General features: G+C 41.0%; 1 protein-coding gene across 1 annotated transcript in view; it reads left to right on the top strand.

The window, feature by feature from the left end:
• Positions 1 to 4,329: 4,329 nt before the first annotated feature.
• LOC113295205 (protein FAM98B-like) overlaps positions 4,330 to 24,818 on the top strand; it is a 46,956-nt gene continuing 26,467 nt past the window's right edge. The window contains exons 1-2 of the mRNA XM_026543549.1: positions 4,330 to 4,417; positions 5,585 to 5,746. Of these exons, the coding sequence (XP_026399334.1) occupies positions 4,330 to 4,417; positions 5,585 to 5,746 (250 nt within the window). The remainder of the gene's footprint in view (positions 4,418 to 5,584; positions 5,747 to 24,818) is intronic.

The raw sequence follows: 24,818 nt of genomic DNA, 5'->3' as shown, positions 1-24,818 counted from the left end.
ACAGTTCTGTTGTATGCTCTGGAAACCCTGTTTCTGTATGCCTTTGCGTGTTCTTCTGCCCTGAATCTTCTGGAATCTATGGTGTCTAGTTCCGCTATTCTGGCATTAAGTGTTTCAGCTTCATCCCATTGAATTCCACTTGCTGCGGCAATTCTGGCAGATGAGATTTTGATTTCATCTGGGAGGATTGCGTCTGCACTGTAGACGAGAGAGTAGGGAGAAGCGCCGGTGGATCTTCTTGGAGATGTTCGGTATGCCCATAGGGCCATTGGCAGCTGCTCATGCCAAGTTCTGGGATTGTCGTGTACCGTTCGGATGAGAATTCGAATCAGGGTCTTGTTGGTGCTCTTGGATTTCCCGTTTCCCTGGGGGTAGTATACGGTAGAGAAGACTTGTTTGATATCGTACCTCTCGATTAACTCATGTACTTGTTTGTTAGCAAAAGGCGTGCCGTTGTCGGTGATGATGTGTTTAGGTATGCCAAAACGGTATATGATGTGTTCCTTGATGAACGCCGCGACTGTGACTCCAGTGGTTCCTTTCAAGGGGATATCTTCGACCCATTTGGTGAAGTACTCAGTCGCGGTTATTATGTATTCATGCTGCTTTGAAGATGGCAGATTGATCTTCCCGATGATGTCGAGTCCCCAGCTGTAAAAGGGCCATGGACTACTTATCGAGTGCAGGGGTGTTGGAGGCGTGTGGATAAGGTTCCCGTGGACCTGGCATTCCCGGCATTTCTGAACGAAAGCAGTTGCGTCATCTTCCATGGTCGGCCAGTAGTATTTCTCATGTATTTGAAGAAACAACTTCTGTTTCCCTTGGTGTTCGCCTTCGTGCATTTTTCAGAGCATGACCGGGATTTCCGCCTCATTCAAACATCGCAGTAAACTTCATCCAAAACTTTTGTAATATAATATCCCGTCATGGAACACAAACCTTTTGGATCCCTGTTTTATCTTGGACGCGTTTTCTTTGTTGGTAGGGAGTATGCCATCACAGAGGTAGCTGATGTACGGCCTCTGCCAGTCCCCAGCGTGATTACTATTGAAGACTTCTGACTGATGCGGTGGTGCTTGTCAATTGGAACATGTTTTCTGAAGCAATCGGGATTGAGCCTCCATCTCTGGCCAGTAGTAACCAAGTCGTTGTAAACGACGATAGAGGGTTACTACCGATGTTATCCCACAGACCTCGGCATGGACGCGGCCTAGTTGTTGTTGCGCCTCTTCCTTTCCGAGGCATCTTGACAGGGAGCCGTCTGGGTTTCGATGGTATAGAACGCCTTGAAGCATAAAGAAACTTCGAAAAGTCTTGAGACTGACCTTTCCCTGGGAAAGTGAGCTGTTGAGTTCCTGGATAATAGGAGTTCTCCAGTCATCATCTCCAGCCTTCTCAGGTTGCGAAAGCCACGTGGAAGCTATGGTTCGTCTTTTCACTGTCAAGGTTTCTTCGAATCCTTTGAACTGCAGCATTGATGCTAGTGTAGCTAGACAATCAACATGCTTGTTGCTATTACGGCCGATGTGTGTGATGGTTGCATCAGCGAAGTAGTTTAGCAGTTTTTGTGCTTCAGCTCTGTATGACGCCAGTGTTAATTCCTTTAGCGCGTAGATTTCGTTTATCTGGTTGACGAGTAGTTTGGAATCACCTCTTATTTCCAGACGTGTGGCCCCAGCTTGTTTATCCAGTGATAGTCCTATGAGGAAGGCTTCGTACTCCGCTTAGTTGTTACTGCAAGGGAAGTCTAGCTTGAAAGAATACGAGAAGACTTCACCAGCAGGGGATACCAGAACCACGCCTGCTCCTCCGGTGTTAGTACTAGGGGTGGAAGAGCCGTCGAAAAATAGTATCCATGCCTCTTCTTTGACTAGAAAAACTTCTGGAATATATCCAGGAAGATCCTCACGTAACTTTGCAGTATTTTCTCCTGGGAATGCTGCTAATAGATCTGCAACAACTTGTCCTTTGATAGCCTTCGGAGAAGCGCATGTTATGTCGAATTCTGACATCTGAAGGAGCCATTTAGCTGGTTTCCCTATCAGGGCCGGTTTTGAGAGGAGAAACTTTACAGTATCATATTTGGATATCAGTACCACCTTGTTGGAGAGAAGGTAGTGTCGGAACTTTTGGATGGAATAAATTAGAGCCATACATGCCTTTTTCTCTTTGGGGTATCTGAGTTCAGCATCTCTTAATGTTCGACTGAAGTAGTACATGGGATGTTTGATCCCTTCGTCGTCTTATTGAGCGAGGAGGGCTCCAACAACAGTATCATTGAAGGCCGTGTAAAGACACAACGGTCTTCCTTGTACAGGGGATTTCATGGCGGCCGGGGAGGACAGCGTTTGTTGGATTTTATGATATGCTTCCTGTTGAAGCGTGGTCCACACAAAGCTCGCCCCTTTCTTTATTAAAGGAGTAAATGCAGTGACAAGCTGCGCCAGTCCCGGTATGAAGCGGTGAATGTAGTTTATTTTACCCATGAAACTCTGGAGTTCATTCACAGTTCGTGGCGGTGGCATCGTAAGAATATCTTGTGTCTTGATTGGGTTGACTTTAATCCCTTCGTTTGTTACCTGGAATCCTAATAATTTCCCTGAAGAGACATCGAAGGCGCATTTCAAAGGGTTCATCTTTAGCTTGTATCAGCGACACCTTTCAAACACTTGTCGTAGTGTTTCCGGATGTGCTGCTCGAGTTTTTGATTTAACCACCACATCATCTACATAATCCTCGACTTGTTTGTGCATCATGTCGTGGAAGATGGTAGTGATGGCGCGTTGGTAAGTGGCGCCAGCATTCTTCAGACCGAAAGGCATTACGGTATAGTAGAAATTTCCGAGAGGAGTTCCGAAAGCGGTATTACTTGCATCGTGTTCGTACATTTTTATCTGGTTGTAGCCATTGTACCCGTCCATGAAAGATAACATGCCGTGCCCACTGGTAGCGTCTACCAGCATGTCGATGTTAGGAAGTGGGAAATCGTCTTTAGGGCAGCATTTATTTAAATCTCTGAAGTCGATACAACATCTGATCTGGCCATTCTTCTTCTTTACTGGAACGACATTAGCCAACCAGGTGGGATGGTGAATAGGTTTGATGAAACCAGCGGCTAGCAATTTCTGAATCTCCGCTTTAATTTGTTCTTCTACGTCATGTCTGAACTGTCTCGGGGATTGTTTGACCGGTTTAGATCCGGGTATTATGTGCAGATGGTGGGTGACTAGCTTTTCGTCTAAGCCAGGCATCTCTTCATATGTCCATGCAAATACATCTTGATACTCTTTGAGTAGGTCGACCAGCTTTGAGCGTTCCGCTGAGCATAGAGTTGAGCTGATCAGGATGAGTCGTGGAGATTCCTCGCTCCCAATATTGGCAGTTTCGAGTCCGTCCGTGGTCGAATTGGTCCCGTCCTGCAGCTGATGAGGTGCGTCCGGAACTTCCTCCTGGTTGTTGTGAAAACATTCTGTTGGGCGGAGAGACCGAGTCGTGGTCTCCCCTTCTAATTGCTAACAGTGGCGGCGATACGTGATCTTTTCTTTTCTGTCATAACCTGCGGCGGGAGTGCATCCTCGTTTGGTGCGGGCGCGGGTTATGCCTTGGCTTGGCAGAGGAAGACTGGCGACTTTCCTTTTAGAGATGGTGGTGGGGGGGGGGGGGGGGGGCGTACTTCTCCGTGGAGTGATGTCTACTTATCGCTTTCCTTGAGCGACGTCCATTTCGGCAGCAGGAATCTGTGAACTTTGTCCGTCGTGTCTCGTGAACCCTTCTTTGGTTCAAACGTCTCTACGCAATAGATCGACGCGTAGGGAGATAATGATGCGGAGATACGAACAACTTCCCCGTTCAGCACAGTTTTTAGGCACTGGTGGTATGTTGAAGGAATGATTTTGTGGTCGTGTAGCCACGGTCTTCCTAGTATCATGTGGTAATCTGGTTCTTTCTCGATCACTTCGAATTTCACATTGGATCGGATTGGTCCTACTTTCAACTCCAAGTTGATGTACCCGTACGTGCTGGTTTGGTTACCTTTGAAATCTGTCATCGCAGTAGATTGTGGTATGACTTCGCCAGGCCGCACTCTGACATCCTTGAGCGTTCCAAGAGTGATGACATTGGAGGATGCTCCTGTGTCGATGAGTGCCCTTCGGAACTCCGTGTTCCTGACGAGAGCCGTGACGTGTAGGGCTCGGTTATGACCTTCTTCTACCATCATGTCATCATCAGTGAACACAATATTGTTGATGGATATCTCTCGTGTCCTCGAAGTCCCCACGTGTGAAGGAACCAGAGACGCATTCAATGTTATCTGATTGATAGCGGAGAATGTCTCTACCCGCTGATCCTTGGAGAGGTGCAGCAGTTCGCATAAGTTCTCCACCAGTGAGGTTGCTTCCTGGTCGACTGGCTTCCAGTTAGTGACAAAACCATTTATTTGAGAATGTTCGTTTGGGATACTAGTCCCCGATCCTTTATCTTCTGGGAAGCGTGAGTCACTTAATTCCGACGTCAAACTGATGAGGAAGTCAAGTATGGTGTTGATTGCTTCCTTCATCAGGTCCATGTTCTTGGTATGGATCTCCTGAGCTCGTTCCAGATCGACCAGTCTTGGTATTTCTCCTTTGGTTGCGCCATTAGCTAGAGCGGAAAGATCTTCATTCGCCTGAGTGGGATTTGAGTTTGTAGAGACAGTCCGAAAACCGACCATATTCTGAAATCTAGAATGGAGAATGAAATCTAGGATCTGATATTGCAACCAAAAGATTAATCTCCCACAGCGGTCGCCAATTGTTATGGGTGAAAATCGTTTCTGCCGATTTTGGTATTTTCGGTAGGTGAGTGAGAAACAAATCTAAACCCTAAACAAATGTACTGCACGGGAGTACTTTAGATACGAGAGATCAATCTGTAAAACTCCGGCCTAAACCAAGAAATGACCGTTCCGGATTTTCTTCGGTCACAAAGAGGAGGAGAAGGGCTGGTTTAGGGAGGGAAGCGAAGAGAGTGTTGAGACCAGAACAGTTCTGGAAGAGTAGTACTTGACTTGTATCAGAAGGTGAAAGCTTTGGGAAAGCTAGCAAAGTTGCCTTTCAAGTTCCAAGTGAGGGATCTTCTTAAGAATCAACGACAAAACACATGAAGAATGATAATAACCCCCAAACTTAGAGTTTTCAATCTCTCTAGATAGGCTAGTCACAATTTCCCTAATTTCTAGATCGCTAGATTCCTGAAAATGATCAACTGCTTCTTCTAGGTTATAATAAGGTGGTACATCCTCACTCATATTTAAAATCTCTGAGAATCGATTTTCTTTCTCTAATAGGGGTATATTGGATTAGGAATTATATGGATAAAAATGTATTTTGGTTTTGCCAGAAACTAGAAAAGTCTCATGCAATATACTAGATTATATTAGATTCTTTTACGGGAAAGTAACGAATATTATAAATTTCTAATATAAAAATTATTTTGATGAGGATATATTGTCGGTAGAGTTGGCGGCGGTGCTAGTGATGGTGGTTGCGGCGGTAGTTGTGGTAGAAGTGATGTTGGTTGTGGCGGTGGACCAACGGTGGTGGAGGAAGGGATGACGGTGGTGCTTGTGGTGGTTTTGGTGGGGGAAGTGTTAGTGGAAGCGATGCTGGTGGAGGTAGAGATGATCTTGGTAGTATTAATGGTGGTGGTGGTAAAGGAGATGTTGGCGACGGGAATGCTGACTGTGGTGGTGGTGGTACATGTAGCGGTACTGGTGGAAGGGTGATGTTGGAGGTATGACAGCTGGTGGAGGTAGGGGTGTTGGTAGCAGGGGTGGTTGTGGTGCTAGTTTATAAGCAATTTATGAGAATCCGTAAGTTTCCGCAAGTCTTGTGTTTTGGGTTGAGATTTATGGAAGAAAATAATGTACATATTTTGCCTTGTAATTTCCATAAGATTCCACAAAAGTTTTGGGTCCCTAACAATTGAAAGCTTCGGGTTTTTATGGAGTCTAATATTCATAAAATACCTCAGAAACTTAAGGAATCCAAATAATTCTGAATTGAATACAATGGAAATTTCGGGAATCTTTATTTTCTTTATAATTCCTTATTCAATACACCCATATAAGACTATTATTTTTAAATCATTGGACTCTAATACAGTATTCTCATGATAAATCTTTTCCTCTAAACCATAGGAATAAGCCTCTATTTATATGCTAGGTGTGAATCCTGGTTACATATAGATGGGCCCCGAACACATGGACCAAACGCCTTACAACAAAAAAGAAGAAGATTTGTTTGTTACTTTTGTAGGATCGCTAGACCATAAACCGTCGTATTACTCATGCATGATTCACGAATTTTACCGAATTATTCGGAAAATAATAATACATCTGACACATTCACATCCCATACTAAGAACGTGAATAATATGTTCCTCACGAATAATACATGAATTATTCAGATTCTCGCTCGGGTAACACCGTCAAGATCCCTTCCCGACATTAATATTAATTAGTATAAAAACCTTGTATCAGTGAGGATCGAACTCGAAATCTCCTGCTTTCAAGAGTAATGGTCTAACCAACTATTTCTGTGATGCGGTTAATTTGTTTTGTTTTCAATAACCTACGTATTTAATATATTTGTGCCATTAAAATTTCATAGAAAGACCATGCAATCACCGTTATATGTGTTGGTTTTTATTTGATAATTTATCTATTCTTCGTATGATACGCTGTTTGATAGTCCCTTAAGAATATAAATACTTATCAAATTATGTTACAGGGCCTACGGTTCATGGGTGTGCGGTCCAACTAGATTCCTAGGGTTGTATATAAAGGAAACTATGTAATGCATTTACCCTTATCTCTCTAATAAGATATTCTCCTTCTTGTCTTTGCATCTTATCTCTTTCCCTAATATTTTACTACAAAACGTTATCATACACGAGCTCCAACCCCGCTGCAATATTATTTTTTTCCTGATCATCACCAAAACAGTGGAAAAGCACCGTCGTCGTCATCTGATTTTGTGTAATCTCGAAGATCCCCACCTCACTTCGTTACGTCGGTATCTCTTTTTCTTTTCTTTTTCTTGATTCCCAATCAAACATCCAAAAGGTACACTAAATCTCCTTTTACTTTTCCGTTGTATTTATAACAAACAAGTCACGAGTGATTGTCTCTATGGTTTATTTTGTCTTATTCTTATTATATTTTCTTATTTATTTTTAAGCCATGAGTGTTTTATACATAGATTTCTTTGTCTGCCAATATTATGATGACTAATCCATGTACCTTTGGAATATAATATAATTTTTTTTTTAACTTCTGATGTGAATCTCTTGTCTGTATACCTAGTTAACTGCCATGATTCTTCTTTATACATGTCTATTTGATATTGATTGAACATCATGTGACTAATATATATACGCTATGGTATAACTTAATCACATGCTATATATATATAAAATCCTGTTTTGTTAGTACATATCGTATTTTTGCCGTTTGATTATTATCATTATTATTTTTATTTTATTTTATTTTATTTTATTTTTCTTTCTCCGATCTATGTGTGATATAATTTTTTTACCGAAAAAAAACGTACGGTTTAGCAATTAATTAGTGTTTATTCGTATTAACTACTATTTATTCCCTTTTATTATTAAACCAATGCAACGCCTGATTTGAGCATGATATCATGTTTTGACTTTTCTTATGTCCTTTTGATACACGTGTCAATATTTATCACAGTTTTTCCTTCGCATGCTTCTCTAAAATAAAAAGTAGCCTAGGATTTAATAAGTCATCACCTATCACCGTCACATATGTTTGTCTGACATACCTTTCAAATATTTTAATTTGGATTGTATAGTTAATAGGTTGCAATGCCATGATGGTTGACCTATATATATTTTGTAAATAATGTAATTTTTTTTTATCTGTTTGTGATATGTATATGTGTTGTTTCATCACGGATTTCCATCCCATGCTGTGAATCTGTGGAGAAAATCTCTGCATTGTCTGTTCGCGGTGAATGAAAAATCGCCGGTCTGGTTTAGCCGACCCGGTCTAGTTCAACCCCAACCGGTCCCGTCCAACTCGAACATGTTATGTTCTGACCTGTTCCAGCCTGTGGCCTGTTCTGTTCCGATCCAGTTCTAGGCGTGGTCTGTTACGTTCTGTTTTCATTTTGTTTGGGATGTGCGCGACCAAGTCTATTCCAGTTTTGTATATATACATAAGCAGGTCCGGTGAGTATCAAAACAATCACTGTGGGCCCATCTATCTCCACACCCGATCGACCAAGGCATACCATAGCTGGTTGCCTCGATTCGCACGTCTAAACTAGGCGTGGTCACACTTCCCAATCGCAAACTAATCTCGACCACTCAACTTCACTGAACAAATTGAGTGGCTTAGAACACGTTTCTATGGGACAATGAGGTACGAAGGTGTACCCCAGCCCACTATATGCACGCCTGACTGATCGGCCAAGACCGACCAGGCTTGGTCGTCTCGAAATGCGCGCCCGAAGTAGGCATGATGCGCGGCCTTTGCGGCATGAGATTTCTATCGCAAATCAATCTCAGACATTCCTCTTTGCCTGACAAATTCAGTGGTCTAGATTGCACCTTCATCAGACAGTGAGGTATAGGCGCCTACACCAGCATGCCGTCTACACGCATGCCCGGTCGGCCCTGCCAAATATGTCTCTCATGCTTGGATTCGACCAAGCTAAAGGTTGGTGTTTGAGCACCTCCTAAACCCTAATCCAACGGTCGCAGATGTGGGTCGCAATCCATCTCGTCCATCCAACTTCACCAGCTTGAAGGGACAACCTAAGACAGGAGTTAGGCGACCAGTGAGGCATCACCACGATCACCGTCCACCTCTCTTCCACACAAAGTGACCGACCAAGTCAGGACTTACCTGTACAGCCTCCAAACGATCACTCGAAGATGGCTAGACATGCATCTATTTTAAGACGCTTAATCGTGACTTACTCCGTTAAGCCTTAAAACAGCGATGCTTCACACATGCTGATTATACTCGATGCATTACCTGCATAGAATACACATACAACTCCGATGGTCAAAATCAAGGTAAACACGGTCCTCATAGGGACCTCCTCAATATCACATGTAGGAAGAGGCTCTAAAAACGGCTTTAATCTATGACCGTTAACCTTTAAATAACTACTACCATATGGTGTGTCAATTTCAACAACGTCGTGAGGAAAAACAGTACGGACCGCAAAAGGACCCGTCCACCGAGAACGTAACTTCTTAGGAAATAGATGCAAGCGAGTATCATACAGAAAAACTTTTTAACCTAGAGAAAATGACTTTTATAAAATATCATTTTGTTCTTATACTCCTTAGCACTATTGTATGCATCTCTATGAATCTCCTCTAACTCATTAAGCTGGAGCTGTCTGCGAGCTCCTTCGTTGTCAAGTGAAAAATTAACCTGCTTAATAGCCCAATAGACTCCATGCTTTAACTCAAAAATAAGGTAATATGCCTATCCAAATACTAGACGATAAGGTAACATTCTAATGGGGATCTTAAATGCAATATGGTAAACCCATAACACATCAGTAAGCCTCGAAAACCAGTCTTTCCTATTAGGATTAACTGTTTTCTCTAAAATATGCTTAAATTCTCTATTGGAGACCTCTACTTGACCAATAGGCAGTGGGTGATATGGGGTAGCTACTTTGTGGTAATACCATATTGTTCCATTATAAGCGCAAACGGTCTAATACAAAAGTATGTCTCTCCATCACTAATTATAGATCGCGGTGTACGAAAACTTGTATGTTATCTTTCAAAAAGTGGACTACGACCTTGTGGTCATTTGTTTAACACGGAATCGCCTCAACCCACTTAGACACATAGTCTACGCGCGACAAGTATGTAAAAGTAACCAAAAGAAATATGAAATGAACCCATAAAATCAATACCCCACACATCAAAGACCTCAATAACTAAAATAGGGAAGGCATCATATTTCTACGTGAAATAGTTCCTAACTTCTGACAACACTCACAAGTAACACAACAATTGTGGGAGTCTTTAAACAACAAAGTCAAACAGAATCCACGCTACAATATCTTAACAACAGTTTTCTTAGCACTATAGTGACCTCCACAAGTATGATCATGACAAAAGGAAATAATATTGTACTAATCACTCTCAGGTACACATCTCCTAATAATATGATATGGACAATACTTAAACAGATAAGGATCGTCCTAAAAGAAGTGCTTAACCTCGGCTAAAAACCGAGAACGATTTTGTTTACCCCAATGTTGTGGCATTTGACCAGTAACAAGATAGTTCACTGTATATGCATACCAGGGTAATCGGAAGCAAACAACCTTTATTCATCAGGAAAGTTATCCCTCATAGGAGGGGAATCAACAACTAGCCTAGACAAGTGATCTTAATGAAATAAGAGAACAATCCTTTTATACACCACAACAATCCTAAGAAAAAATGTTATTAATACAAGAAACAAAGTTAATCTTGGTATCATCGCCTGGGTAAACCGCACCAATCATAGGAGGGTTTTCTAACAACTGAACTTCTTTCTGAATATAATTAGGTCTGGGAAAACTTGTTTGAAGATAATATTGTAAAATGATAGAGGTTTTGCAGTATATCATTGGGAAAAGCAAAGAGGCAAGGAAGAGAAGTATTTCTATTGATTAGAGATCTTAGGTTACATGGATATATTACATGTATATACGTGGAGATGGGAAAACCAAAAGACATCTGTTTTGGGCCGCACACCAATGGGATCTAATCCCTACAACACTCCCCCTTGTGCGCTCCAATAAAACTCGGTATACAGTGCTTCATATAAAGTACTTCGAATATTGTTCTTGAAATGTTTTCCTCTCCTTGATGACTTGTGCTGAAATAAATCGCCTCATTAAGACTTTGACAAGGAAAAAACCCAGTGGGATAAAACCTTGGTAAAACTTTTCACATGTAGTACTTCACATGTTATCTCGTACTTTACATGTAGTTCATCACATGCAATACGATCTTCAAAGACCGACAAGTCTAAGTTAATGGCCTCGTTAAAACTTCGTCAGGAAAAACCCAGAGGGACAGAACCTGACTAAAGAAAAAGAGTACACTATTAGGTGAACTTATAACATAGTTGGATGTGTATATGTTGCCTCATTAAAACCTTGACAAGGAAAACCCAGTGGGGCAAAACCTTTGACGAAGGGAAAAGAGTGCAACGTAACAGATGCAAGTAAAGGTGATTTGTTCCAGATGATCATTTTGCTCCGTTGAAGTTGACTAGTTGCTTCACAAATCCCAAGGAAGAAAATCCTCGTAGGAAAGATAATAGCCTTAGCTGGGAAATTACATTCCCGGTGTTTGTTGTTTTCTCATTAAAAACGTTGTCGAGTAACAAAACCCTGAAGGAAAAAGCAACCTCGGTGAAGGAAAATAGTTCAACACACTATTATATGTTCCCCCTGATGTCAGATAATTTTCATTAGTCTAATGCAGTGAGAAGAAGTTTATCACACTTTACTTTGGTGACTTGAATGTTTAGACCTTGTTGTTGATTCTGGAAGTTACGTTGCTTAACAGACTATAGCGTTTCATTTCTTTGATTTAGATATTTCAGTAATATCAACGCGATCTTTATGTCTTCAACGTTCAACATACTTGATGATTTTAGTGTTGTCTCGCTAAAAACCTTGTCGAGTAAAAACCCTTTGGGAAAAACTATTCTCGATCGAAGGGAAAAAGAGTACAACACAGCTTCAATTTCGAAGTGAAATATGTCGAAATCATATCCTTGGATCCTCCCCTGATGTCGGCATCTCCCCCTGATTACTTTCAGAGTTGTTCCAGACAGTTCCTTTACTCATGTGCTTTTCGAAACTGAATATAGGTAATGACTTAGAAAATAGTATACCATATCTCCCCCTGATTACTTTCGTTGGAGAAGAGATTATTATTCCTTCATAATCAACAATTTTTGGATTGCAATTTCGTTAGCATTCCTTTTTTATGTCTTTGCATGGATAAAACAAAAGTATGTCAATGGTTACTTTTAAGCATTCCAATGACGTTGCTTTGGCGCTGAGCTATATCTAGCTAACAAGTTCATTGAGGATGTAACATTTGGTTGAGTACATTATGCTAAGTATAATAATGCGTCTATTATACTTAAATAAGGAAATTTCATCTCCCGACCCAACTTCATCATCTTCCTTTAGACGAATTGGTTATTTACGTACATTTGAAACTCGACTAATCATGGGAGTGCTATCAGGATGAATGTCTTTGTTAAATTTCCTGACAACTTTAGACATATGCAAACTGGTGGAATAATATACCACAAGCTCAGTATTCATTCGAGCTTTCCCTAGATTTTTCATCTCAAATTCGGATTTTAAATAACTTTTAAGGTCTCTTATTACATCAAGAGTGCACATCATGTCTGTACCATCAACATAAATAGCTACAATTCCAAATCAGGAACTTTCTTATGAATACGCAAGGAAAAATAACTTACTTGTCTATCCCCTATAAATCAAATAGCCACTTAGACGGGTATACCACATCCGCCTGATTGCTTGAATCTATTAGTGAGCATTCTATCTAACTGTAAACGCACTATGTGGTTTAGAGTCATTTGATTTGGGCAACAAAAGTCTATCAAGTACTTTTGTAAATATCTTTTATCTCTTGATTCTTTCATAGATACGTAACAACGACATACATATGCTGCATTTCAAGTCCTTTTGAAATTACCAAGCTAACTAAGTAGTGGAACTCTGTAACGTTCATTACAAGAGAACAATTCCAGGGCTTTGTGAGAAACCTCGCGCCACAAGGCGAGTCTTTGTACTTTAAGACTACTTTCTTCCCATTATGCTTTATGACAAATTAATTGTGTATGTCCAATAGGCTTTACACTTGGTTGGTTAGCACTACCACACTAAATACCTGTATATTTGCCGAAGAACTAAGTTCTACCTGGAGTGTATAGGCCAAATATGTTATTTATTTGAAATTAATCAAAATAAATCATGGTTCGATGTTATTGTGCTCTACTTCTGGAGCAACTATTTATGGATTATATCATCACTGTGCACGCATGATCCTTCTATTGACTCATGTGCATTCTCATAATCCGTTAGGATTTCATTGTTCTCTAGAATCATTTAAAACTTCGGAGCGTCCTCCAGTATTGATTCATGGACATAGTCAGAGACAATCAAATGAGATGATTTCATTAATGATATAAATTAGGTTGTGCCTTACTCATCTACTTCCTTTCTAGGTGGACATTGATCGAACCTGGTGGTCTCTCCATCTTCCTTTATGGAGTCACGGACTCAACTACACTTCCACCAAGTGTAGTTGCAACACCTTAGTCTATGGTGTACCCCATACTGAGGATTTCTAACCTTGCAGGAATATTTGCAGTTGGTATGTGTGATCTTGTCACTTTAGTGACATCAGTGTACATTCTGAAAATCGATTATTCTTTGTCACTTCACATTTACATTTGTGGAGTACAAGAATCAATATGAGACACAGTGGGAACACACCACGACAATTCCTGTCGTTCCCTAAGAAAATACTTTTTATTATCTCCCCCTAACGACGAGAAGACTGTCTCATTAAAATGACAACCAACAAATCTAGTGGTAAGAGATCTCCTGCCAAAGGTTTTAAAATGCGGATAATTGTTGGAAATTCTTGTCCAACATAATCACTTAATCATTTTGATGACCCATCATAGTACGATGTGGAGTCGTAAGGGCACATATATAGTGCAACCAAAAATGCGTAAGAACACAAAATGTCAGGCTTATATCCAGTTACCAACTGGTACGCATAAAAGGTTGACTAATATTGGGTTCTAAAATGAATTAAGTAAAGAAGCGTTAATATTGCATATTCCCCAAGCAATTAAAGGTAGTTTTGTACCCATAGCCATGCATTAGGCACCATCTGTAACCTTTGATGATAGCCTTTGCGAGTCCATGGGGTATAAGTGTAGATGGTGGATTTTCAACAAGGGCTAAACTCGTGATTATACGAGCCTCTGATCCAGCAATTAGACGTGAGATCGAGGCACGGGTCTCTCATGAATTCTCAACGGAGAGTACTTTCTCTCAGAGTACATGTAGATATGTAGTCTCACGACTGGACAACGACATATCTCATGAATATTGAACACTTTCAGTGATTATTTCTATATAGTATCACGAGATGGACGGCTCCTAGACAGCTTTCTCTGCTAGTATAGAGCGATAACGTCTTCAGGAACAAACCACGAGTTTACCCTGACTATATAAAGGATATGACTTACCGACAAGCTCATATCGGGATAATTAATGCTCCTAGACAGCTTGCTCTGCTAGTATAGAGCCACAAAGTTAATTATTCCTAATTAAGATTAATTCTGCCGTGACATTCACTATTGAATTCCCAGAATAATCTATTATTGCTATTATTCCATGGTCGAATCCACGACTGGTCCCATGGAATTGCAATAAACAATTTTTCTGATTCTATGATCGAATCCACGGCTCGATTTCATAGAATAGCAATAACTATATTATCTCATTACTCCGATTTCATGATTGAATCCACAACTGGTCTCATAAATGGTAATAGATAAATCTTAATTACTCTGATTCTATGGTCGAATCTACGATCCCATGGAATGGTAACGCTCACTTTATTATTCTGAATTCGTAGTCGAATCCTCAGCTGATCCTATGAATTAATAATAAACATCTTATTACTCAGTTTTGTGAATTATTCTCAACTGAATTCCACAATTAGTAATAAATAATCAATAACCGGGCGTCTAAGCCACCTCTAAGTAAGCCCCGATTCAAGTGGTGAAAGTGTATTCAACGACGATACACTAACAGTCATCGCACGAACGAGTATTTCAAAATACAACGAAACGATGAACCTATGCAAAATAGTGAAGAAAATAATAAATAATTAAAAATATTGACCAAGGTGTTGGGAACACGGACACACGACCCACCGACCGTGCCGTGGTCGCCAGTTTTATATTTTTAATACATTTTTATTATTTTCCATGATTTGATGAAAATTCTCTCATCTGATCAAATCTCCTTCATCTCGAGGAAGCTCCTCGGTTTCATGGTACTTCCATAAATCCATAACAAATAATATAAAATTAAGGAAAGGAGTCTGGGGCGTGACCATTGGCCAACCGACCATGCCTTGGTCCCATCCGTCCCCACACCCCACGGTTCCTTATTATTTTATTATTATTATTATTATAAATTTTTTCTATTAATGGGAGAACGATGATTACATGAAACTAGTTGGAAGCCTAACAAGCTAGGCTCCAACGACATACTACTACATTAATTGAACAGGTTGTTGTGCTAGCCTACCAGCGGGCCTCATGGGTAACCTTGCCAAGGGGAGCCGAAACGGCGGACTGGGGGGCGAGATTGTGGCACAAGGGGGGAAAGCTAACAACACCTTCCATGTTAATTCCTGTAATGTTACGCCATCGAAGACTCGAACCTGGGACCTCCTGGAACGCATCACCTTTGAAGAACGGGGTTGACCAGCTGAGCCAGGGCCCGTATTATTATTATTATTATTATTATTATTATTATTATTTCTCTAATTTCATGAAAAAACTCCTTGATTTCATGGTATTTTTTGCACAAATCATCATATAATAATAAAATAAAAATATGAAAACTTGTGGGTCCGGGCCACTAGCCGGCCGACCATGCCCTAGCCGGTCCCACACGCCCTTTGCTTTATTATTTTATTATTATTTATCCTATTTTTCCTTGAATTCATCAAATTCCTTGATTTTATGGTATTTCTCTCAAATTAGGAAAAATTCCCTCAAATCATCAAAAATACCTAAAAATATTAAAAAATTATGAAAAACTCGTGGGACCGGTCCATAGCCGTCCGGCCATGCCTCCATGGTCCCACACGCCCGTGTTTTTATTATTTTAATATTTTGCTTCCATGAACTCATGAAAACTCCTTCAATTCATGGAACCTCCCTAAATTCATCAAATTTCTCAAAATTCATGAATTTTTCATAAAATCATCAAAATATTATAAAATTAAGGAAAAGGCACCACGGGACCGTGGTCACGACCGGCCGACCATGCCTTGACCACGGCGGTCCCACGCCTCCTCATTCCTTATATTATAATTATTTTTCATCATCTCATGGTGTTTTCCTCAGTTTCGTCGAAACCCTAATTTTGGCATATTTTCTCGAATGAATGCTCAATTGCATGCCAGAAAATATCAAAATTCTCAAGACTGAGACGCGGACGCCTTGGGGACACGAGCACGCTATCTTGACCGTCCAAGATTGGCTCTTTGGCTCACGGAAGCCGGTCCCATCAATTTTCACAGTTTTGACCTAATTTGCACAATTGCTCGTATTAGGTCCAAAACTCTTCCAAACACTTTGGATTTTCATGAAGTGATCGTAAAGCGGTCACGTGACAACCCAGGTCCGGTTTCATGACTCCATGGTCGGTCCCTCGCCTCGTCATAATTAATTAGGTTTTCTCACCTAAGGCTCATACGAGCATTTTTGAATAAATGATTAAGCCAACATTTAATCATTCTTCCACCAACAAATCGTCAAATCTTCAGGAGTTCTTCGTATTTGCTCACGTGAGCATATGGACACTACATGGTTGATACACGGTCCCATATAGTCGCTCCCTCCTTCGTCCTATGGTTAAACTTCTGACGAACCATGAATTGATCATCAATTGATCAAATTAGGGTTTCTGAATCCAAGTGTAGATGGTGGATTTTCGACAAGGGTTAAAATCGTAAACTCATAATTATACGAAGCTCTGATCCAGCAATCACACGTGAGTATTGAGACACGGGTCTCTCATCGAATTCTCAACGGAGAGTACTTTCTCTCAGAGTACATGTAGATATGTAGTCTCACGACTGGACGACGACATATCTCATGAATACTGAACAGTTTCAGTGATTATTTCTATATAGTATCACGAGATGGACGGCTCTTAGACAGCTTGCTCTGCTAGTATAGAGCGATAACATCTTTAGGAACAAACAACGAGTTTACCCTGACTATATAAAGGATATGACTTACCGACAAGCTCATATCGGGATAATTAATGCTCCTAGACAGCTGGCTCTGCTAGTATAGAGCCACAAAGTTAATTATTCCTAATTAAGATTAATTCTGCCGTGACATTCACTACTGAATTCCCAGAATAATCTATTATTGCACCTATTCCATGGTTGAATCCACGACTGGTCCCATGGAGTGGCAATAACAATTGCTCCTATTCTATGGTCGAATCCACGACTGGTCCCATGGAATGGCAATAACAATTGTTTTGATTCTATGATCGAATCCACGACTTGATCTCATAGAATAACAATAACTATATTATCTCATTACTCAGATTTCATGATCGAATCCACAAATGGTCTCATAAATGGTAATAGATAAATCTTAATTACTCCGATTCTATGGTCGAATCTACGATCCCATGGAATGGTAATGCTCACTTTATTATTCTGAATTCGTAGTCGAATCCTCAGCTGGTCCTATGAATTAATAATAAACATCTTATTACTCAGTTTTGTGAATTATTCTCCTTTTAATTCCACAATTAGTAATAAATAACCAACAACCGGGCGTCTGAGCTACCTCTAAGTAAGCCCCGATTTAAATGGTGAAGGTGTATTCAACGACGATACACTAACAGTCACCACAGGAACGAGTATTTCAAAAAATACAACGAAACGATGAACCTATTCAAAATAGGGAAGAAAATAATAAATAATTAAAAATATTGACCAGGGTGCTGGGAGCGCGGACACACGACCGACTAGAGCTGGCAAACGGGCGGGCCGGGGCTGGCTTGTTACGGGTTACACGGGTTCGGGTTAACACGGGTCAAAACCCGCGGGTTGATATTCTTCACGGGTGGTCATTTCATCAACCCGCACCCGTAACGGGTTAAACCTGCGGGTTCACGGGTTAACCCGTTTATGGTGAGTCAACTCGCCAGAAACCGATTTATGGTGAGTCAACCTGCGGGTTCACGGGTTACAACCACCAGCCACCTGTAGGAGCATCTCATGACTCAACAACATATCATCTTGCACATCAACAAACCACCAGTTCAGTTCATCCAACATTACCCATTCCTACTAGCAATTCAAAGTAACTCATCTTCCAGACAACTACCTCCTCCCTTAACACCACAAAGCTACCATCTTAAAGCAAAACCCCTATCAGTTCATACACCAACACCACCAGCCATATCATCACCTCAGTTATATTTACATTCATTTAAACTTCCAACTCAGGAACCTTAATTTATAATATGGGGAAGAACATGAGAGAAACCCTAATTCAGTGAATTCATAATTTTACAAATAACTCAAATTAAACCTCCATATAACCGATTCAACTTTAATTGAACAAATCCATATAAGATTCATCAATTCGTATTCAATTTTACTCAAGATAAATTCAAATTACAAGAACCCTAAATTACCTTTCTCACGAGAACAGCTTCACCTCATCGATTAAACAGCAACCCCCTATGAAATACTTGATTCCACCCTCAATTCATCATAAACTTCAACGAATTCGGAATCTCAAAAACCCTAAAGTAATCCTCAGATCAATACATCCCTAATTCGAACCCAAATCAAAAATAAAAATATTCAATTAAACAAACCCATCTCTAATTTATTCTTAATCATCATCTAATTCGATTTCCAATTAAATTTACAGAAAATCCCTAATTCTCGATTACCCTTCTTCTTCACTCTGAGTTGTATCGACAACTACCTCAGCTCCTTCATCATATGTAAAAACCCATTGTTGATTTTACTCAATCACTTCTCACTCTCATCTCGTAAGCCTCTCACAGACGAAGAACAGGAAGAAAAGAAGAAGAAAGAGATGAGAAGGAGAAATAAAAACGAAGAAGAAGAAGAAAGGATAAAGAATAAGAGAAATGACTCCTGCTCGACACGTTTTGGTGATAAGACCAAATTAAATTGGAAGTACGGGTTTACGGGTTAACCCGCGGTTTTGCGGTCCGGGACGGGTTAACCCGTTTCTCGACGGGTCACCATTTCTACAACCCGAACCCGGCTTGTTTAGAAACCAGCCGGTCCGGGTTCGGGCTTTCACGGTCCGGGCACGGGTTAACCCGCGGGTTTCGGCTTGTTTGCCAGCTCTACGACCGACCGACCGTGTCGTGGTCAATCCCACGCCAGTTTTATATTTTTTAATGCATTTTTATTATTTTCCATGATTTGATGAAATTTCTCTCTCATTTAATCAAATCTCCTCCGTTTTGAAGAACCTCCTCGGTTTCATGGTACTTCCATAAATCCATAAAAAATAATACAAAATTAAGGAAAGGAGTGTGGGGCGTGACCATTGGCCAACCGGCCATGCCTTGGCCCCAACCGGCCCCACACCCCATGGTTCCTTATTATTTTATTATTATTTCTCTAATTTCATGAAAAAACTCCTTGATTTCATGGTATTTTGCAAATCATCAAATAATAATAATAAAATAAAATAAATTATGAAAACTTGTGGGTCCGGGACTTGGCCGGTCGTCCATGCCCTAGTCGGTCCCACACGCCCCTTTGTTTTATTATTTTATTATTAGTTTTCCTTGAATTCATCAAATTCCTCGATTTCATGGTATTTCTCTCAAATTAGGAAAAATTCCCTCAAATCATCAAAATACCTAAAAATATTAAAAAATTAGGGAAACTCGTGGGACCGGGCCCTAGCCGGCCGGCCATGCCTTCCACGGTCCCACACGCCCTTGTTTTTATTATTTTAATATTTTTTTCTTCCCTGAACTTATGAAAAGTCCTTCAATCCATGGAAACTCCCTAAATTCATCAAATTTCTCAAAATTCATGAATTTTTCATAAAATCATCAAAATATTATAAAATTAAGGAAAAGGCACCACGGGACCGTGGTCACGACCGGCTGACCATGCCTTGACCACGGCGGTCCCACGCCTCCTCATACCTTATTTTATAATTATTTTTCATCATCTCGTGGTGTTTTCCTCAGTTTCGTCGAAACCCTAATTTTGGCATATTTTCTCGAATGGATGCTCAATTGCACACCAAAAAATATCAAAATTCTCAGGACTGAGACGCGGACGCCTTGGGGACACGAGCACACTATCTTGACCGACCAAGATAGTCTCTTTGGCTCACGGAAGCCGGTCCCATCAATTTTCACAATTTTGACCTAATTTGCACAATTGCTCGTATTAGGTCCAAAACTCTTCCAAACACTTTGGATTTTCATGAAGTGATCGCCAGGCGGTCACGGGACAACCCAGGGCCGGTTTCATGACTCCATGGTCGGTCCCTCGCATCGTCATAATTAATTAGGTTTTCTCACCTAAGGCTCAGACGAGCATTTTTGAATAAATGATTAAGCCAGCATTTAATCATTCTTCCACCAACAAACCGTCAACTCTTCAGGAGTTCTTCGTATTTGCTCACGTGAACATATGGACACTACATCATTGATCCACTGCCCATGTAGTCGCTCCCTCCTTCGTCCCATGGTTAAAATTCTGACGAATCGTGAATTGATCATCAATTGATCAAATTAGGGTTTCTGAATCCAAGGATCATCATTCCAGATTCCAACCTTAATAATTTTACGACGACCTCATGGTCATTAATATTATTAATTATGCTCGGTTCAACAACCAGTACTTTAATTAATTTTTTTGGTACGCTGCCAATAATCCATCAGATGAGCAACACATGCTCAGACGATCAAATATTCAACAATTCATCACATGACCAGCATTTGCTCAGATGAGGAATATTTGCTCAAACCAAGGAATATTGGTTCAACAATCGATATTAAACGATCCATCTAATGAGCAATACTCGCTCGCTTCATCGTAAGAACTATACCTCTGTCTCATGATATGTTCAATTCATGAGTTTCAGAACATCATGTTCAACTCAGCAACTACATGGACTCATCGTCCCATCAAACCACGAAGTCATCAATTGACTAACAAACCACGAGACGTCAATCGTGTCACTTTGGGGGGATATCACTTAGGGTTTTGGTCTGGCGGTCTACGGCACGTGTGTTCAAACACACGATGGAATGTGAGCAAGTCGTGCAATCAGTTGAAGGAATTCACGAGGTAGTGGGTGGAAAATCAACCAAGTCTCCACACGTTGAGCAACTGGTTTCAAACACGATCTCCACTTCCCCACTCCTTGATTCCATCAACTGTCACACTTCATGGGGTCATGGTGTCTAAAATTCCAGCAATATAAATAAGTCTCTGAATCATGATTGAATCATCGGCATCATCAGTATCATCAATATCACGTCAAACTGACAACACGAGATCATCAACTCATCAATTGAGCAACTACTCTCAATTGAGCAATTTCAATCACTCAGCTTCTCCCCTACAGATCAACCCATCCTCTCTTGTGACCGAATTTACTTTGGAACGGTCATTGTCTTGATTTAGGTCAGAGTACTACAAATAGATCTCTCGAATCTAAAGCACCCCCTTTGCAGCGGTGCATCTGTGTGAGGTTTAACATTCGCTCGGTTCGAGGAGTCTTCTCTGTACGGTCGTCTCCTCAACTCCTTAAAAACCAGCAAATCGTTTTTCCCCATCTACAGATTGGCGACCACAGTGGGAGATCATTCTCTCGGTTGCAATCTCAATTCTCACAAGGATGGACGGTCTTAGGTCTATCAATACGGGTTCAAACCCGATCCTAATATCGCAAGCTCTAGTGGTACCGCTAATGCCGCTCCTTCGACGCAACCTGCTACTACTACTGCTCCAAGCACAGGTGCTCCAGTGATCACCCCTGCAAGTGATGGCACTTGCGCCATCAACAATCTACTCTTCGTTGATCTCCTGAAGAAACCAGAGGAAATCAGCCTGCCATTGTTGATCTCATGAAGGTTCAGATTGACGTGGCTGCAGCACAGAAAGAGTTGTGTACTTATCCCAAAACTCTCACAGAAAAGCTTGCATCTGAACGAACTCAGCCTCAGCGCGAGAAAGGAAAAGTTAAAGAAACATCTTCAACTGCTGATCCTGAAATCTCTCCAATCCATGTTGTACATGATGAAGAATCCCGCAAAGCTGCAAATGACTCTCCAGCAATGGAACCTGCAAGTTTCATCAATCACTCGTGAAGACCTGGAGCACTCTTTTGAACATCGAGGAAAAGACAAGATATCATCTCTCCCAAAAGGTTATACCGCTCGAACATTCATTCTTTATGATGGAACGTGCAATACTCAAAAACACATTTCTCGGTTTCGGGCAAACACGAGCACAACCATGTCGTCCGTCTAAAGGAATTTTCGAAGTCTCTGAGGCAGAGCATACACCTGGTACAACGCACCGGGGAGTATCACCGATTGGGGAGAGATGATTAATGCTTTCTACAGAAAATACTTCTTCGTGTCAGAGCAAGTCACTCTCTCTGATCTAGGAAGGATGCTTCAAAGGAGCGATGAACATCCCAATGATTATGTGAAAAGATTCAGAGCCCAGGCCCTGGACTATCATGATCCAAGCGTCACAGAGAAACAACTGGTAGACTTCTGTATCAACAACATGATCCCTGTTTACAGTGCTTTGTTGGAAAATCACGTTTCCATACCTTCTCAGAGCTTCATGAAGTGGCGAAGAGATCGGAGACTACTGCACCCGCTTTACTGGAAAGAACAAAAGCTACAAAGGCTGAAGAACCGTGCTTGAGGTAGAAGACATCTGATCAACAAGCAGTACAACCTCCAGCCTTCCACAAACGCTGTTGCAGAAGGGAGCAAATGAAAAGTCGAACTTCCGTGCAAGCATACCTCAGCTCCTTCAAAAGCACAAAGGAAGGATAACCAAGATGCACAAACCTCGACCTAGCATCAACAAACGGGAAATGATCGGACAGACTCAAACCTCCCTAAAGTGATCGAGTTACCGGAAGTCTGGGTGCAAGATGATACAATCAACTTGATGTTCATCAAACAAAGCCAACTGAAGCAAGATGGAGAACCCCAAGTACTGTCATCTTCATGGATTCATCAATCATCCAACAAGTAACTGCAATATTTTGAAGCACATCTTCAAAGAGAAGGTTGATCTACACAAGATTCAACCGGGGACTAAAGGAGTACACAGATCCTCTCCCAATCAATACCTCGACTCTCTGAACAACCTATCAAAGAGGCAGTTCAATCCTTGGTCGAACGTGGATTGCTCTATCTGTCGAAGGAACAAAGGAGAGACATGTTCACAGCACTGAACCACATCGTGTCAAGAAGTTCATTCCGGAAATACTTCTTGAGCCTCCGTCCACAGATTAAGAGATGTTCGACTGGGGACTGCTTACCACACTCAATCTCAGAATAAACGAATTTGGGAGAACGTTGATCGATGCTGGCACCGCCATCAACAACATTCGACTGAAAACCATCGGATCCACAGGCATCACTCGAAAAGGAGCTACTCATGATCCCATCTCAATCAGAGATCTTGAAGGAACGCTCGGAAATACTTATGGCTACATTACTCTCAAGGTGGACATAAGCTTAACCTGGACAGGAACCAATTTTCACATAATCAGGATGATCCAAGAATATGACATGTTCTTCAGACGTGCGTGGATCCATGCTGACAAAGCGTCTTTGGTTGCAAATCTCTCCAACGAAGAAATTTCTGATCCAGAAGATTTTACGGACACCCATCATCAGAGCACTTGGAGGAATTTTTTGACGAGATAGAAGCAAGAACCTGCAAAAGATGCATACACATTCATCAAGAGGTTCCACACTTAGGAAAGTCTCACTCCTCCCGTGTCTACGTCATTTATTTCCTCACATGCTATCCTAGCATGGGGACTTAAATCTTCTAGCAACTCTGCAAGACGTTATGAATGGTAACTTCACCGCATCAATATTTTTCCAAGTGGTTGAATCTGACATTTCTCCGAATCGAGCACTGAACGTTCATTGTTGAGATGATGTCCAAACACGGCAAAGAACACTTTGGGAGTTTCTACATAGCCTTGAAGGAGTGTCCATATGTGCCACAAAATTAGAAAGCTCTGATTTCTGCACAAGTGTTGAATCCCACTGCTACAACGAAAGGAATGCTGAATCAACAGAAGATAGTCGGGCCCAGACGATCAAACCTAAGATATACTCAAGGGGTATGAAGCTTCAACGCCCAAGCATCTAAGAAGCCTTCAAAATTGTACTCCCAATCAAAGAGTACACCTTCGATAATGGCGCCTCTGGATTCAACACAAATATCTCGACACTGATTCAACACCAGCACGATCGGCACTACATTCGATAAGTCTTCATTATATCATTATAAGACTTCTGAAGCAGATGCAACATCATTCATGCATGAATGTCACCAACTACTCCAATACACAATGGATAACTTGAGGTGATTCATGAAGCCTCATCAACGGGATTTCTCTACATCACAAGCCCCGCATGATTGAGGAACTTTTTCTCTTCACCAATCACATACAATATGAAGACTGCTGATGCTATCTACTACAACAATGTCGACTCACTGACAAAGCCAGTTCGTGGTAAAGTTATGCTTTCAGGAGAATTCATGTTGAACTCTCAGTACACCTTCATCTTACGGGCGCTCAACTCATCAACTAGTTCGAAAATGTAAAAGGCTCACTGGATGAAGGAGCAAGGATTATATCTATAATCATGGTT

Source organism: Papaver somniferum, chromosome 7, assembly GCF_003573695.1.
Source record: "Papaver somniferum cultivar HN1 chromosome 7, ASM357369v1, whole genome shotgun sequence".
NCBI lineage: Eukaryota > Viridiplantae > Streptophyta > Magnoliopsida > Ranunculales > Papaveraceae > Papaver > Papaver somniferum.
Note: the sequence above shows the minus strand (reverse complement) of the source record. Positions and strands in the feature narration are given on the sequence as shown.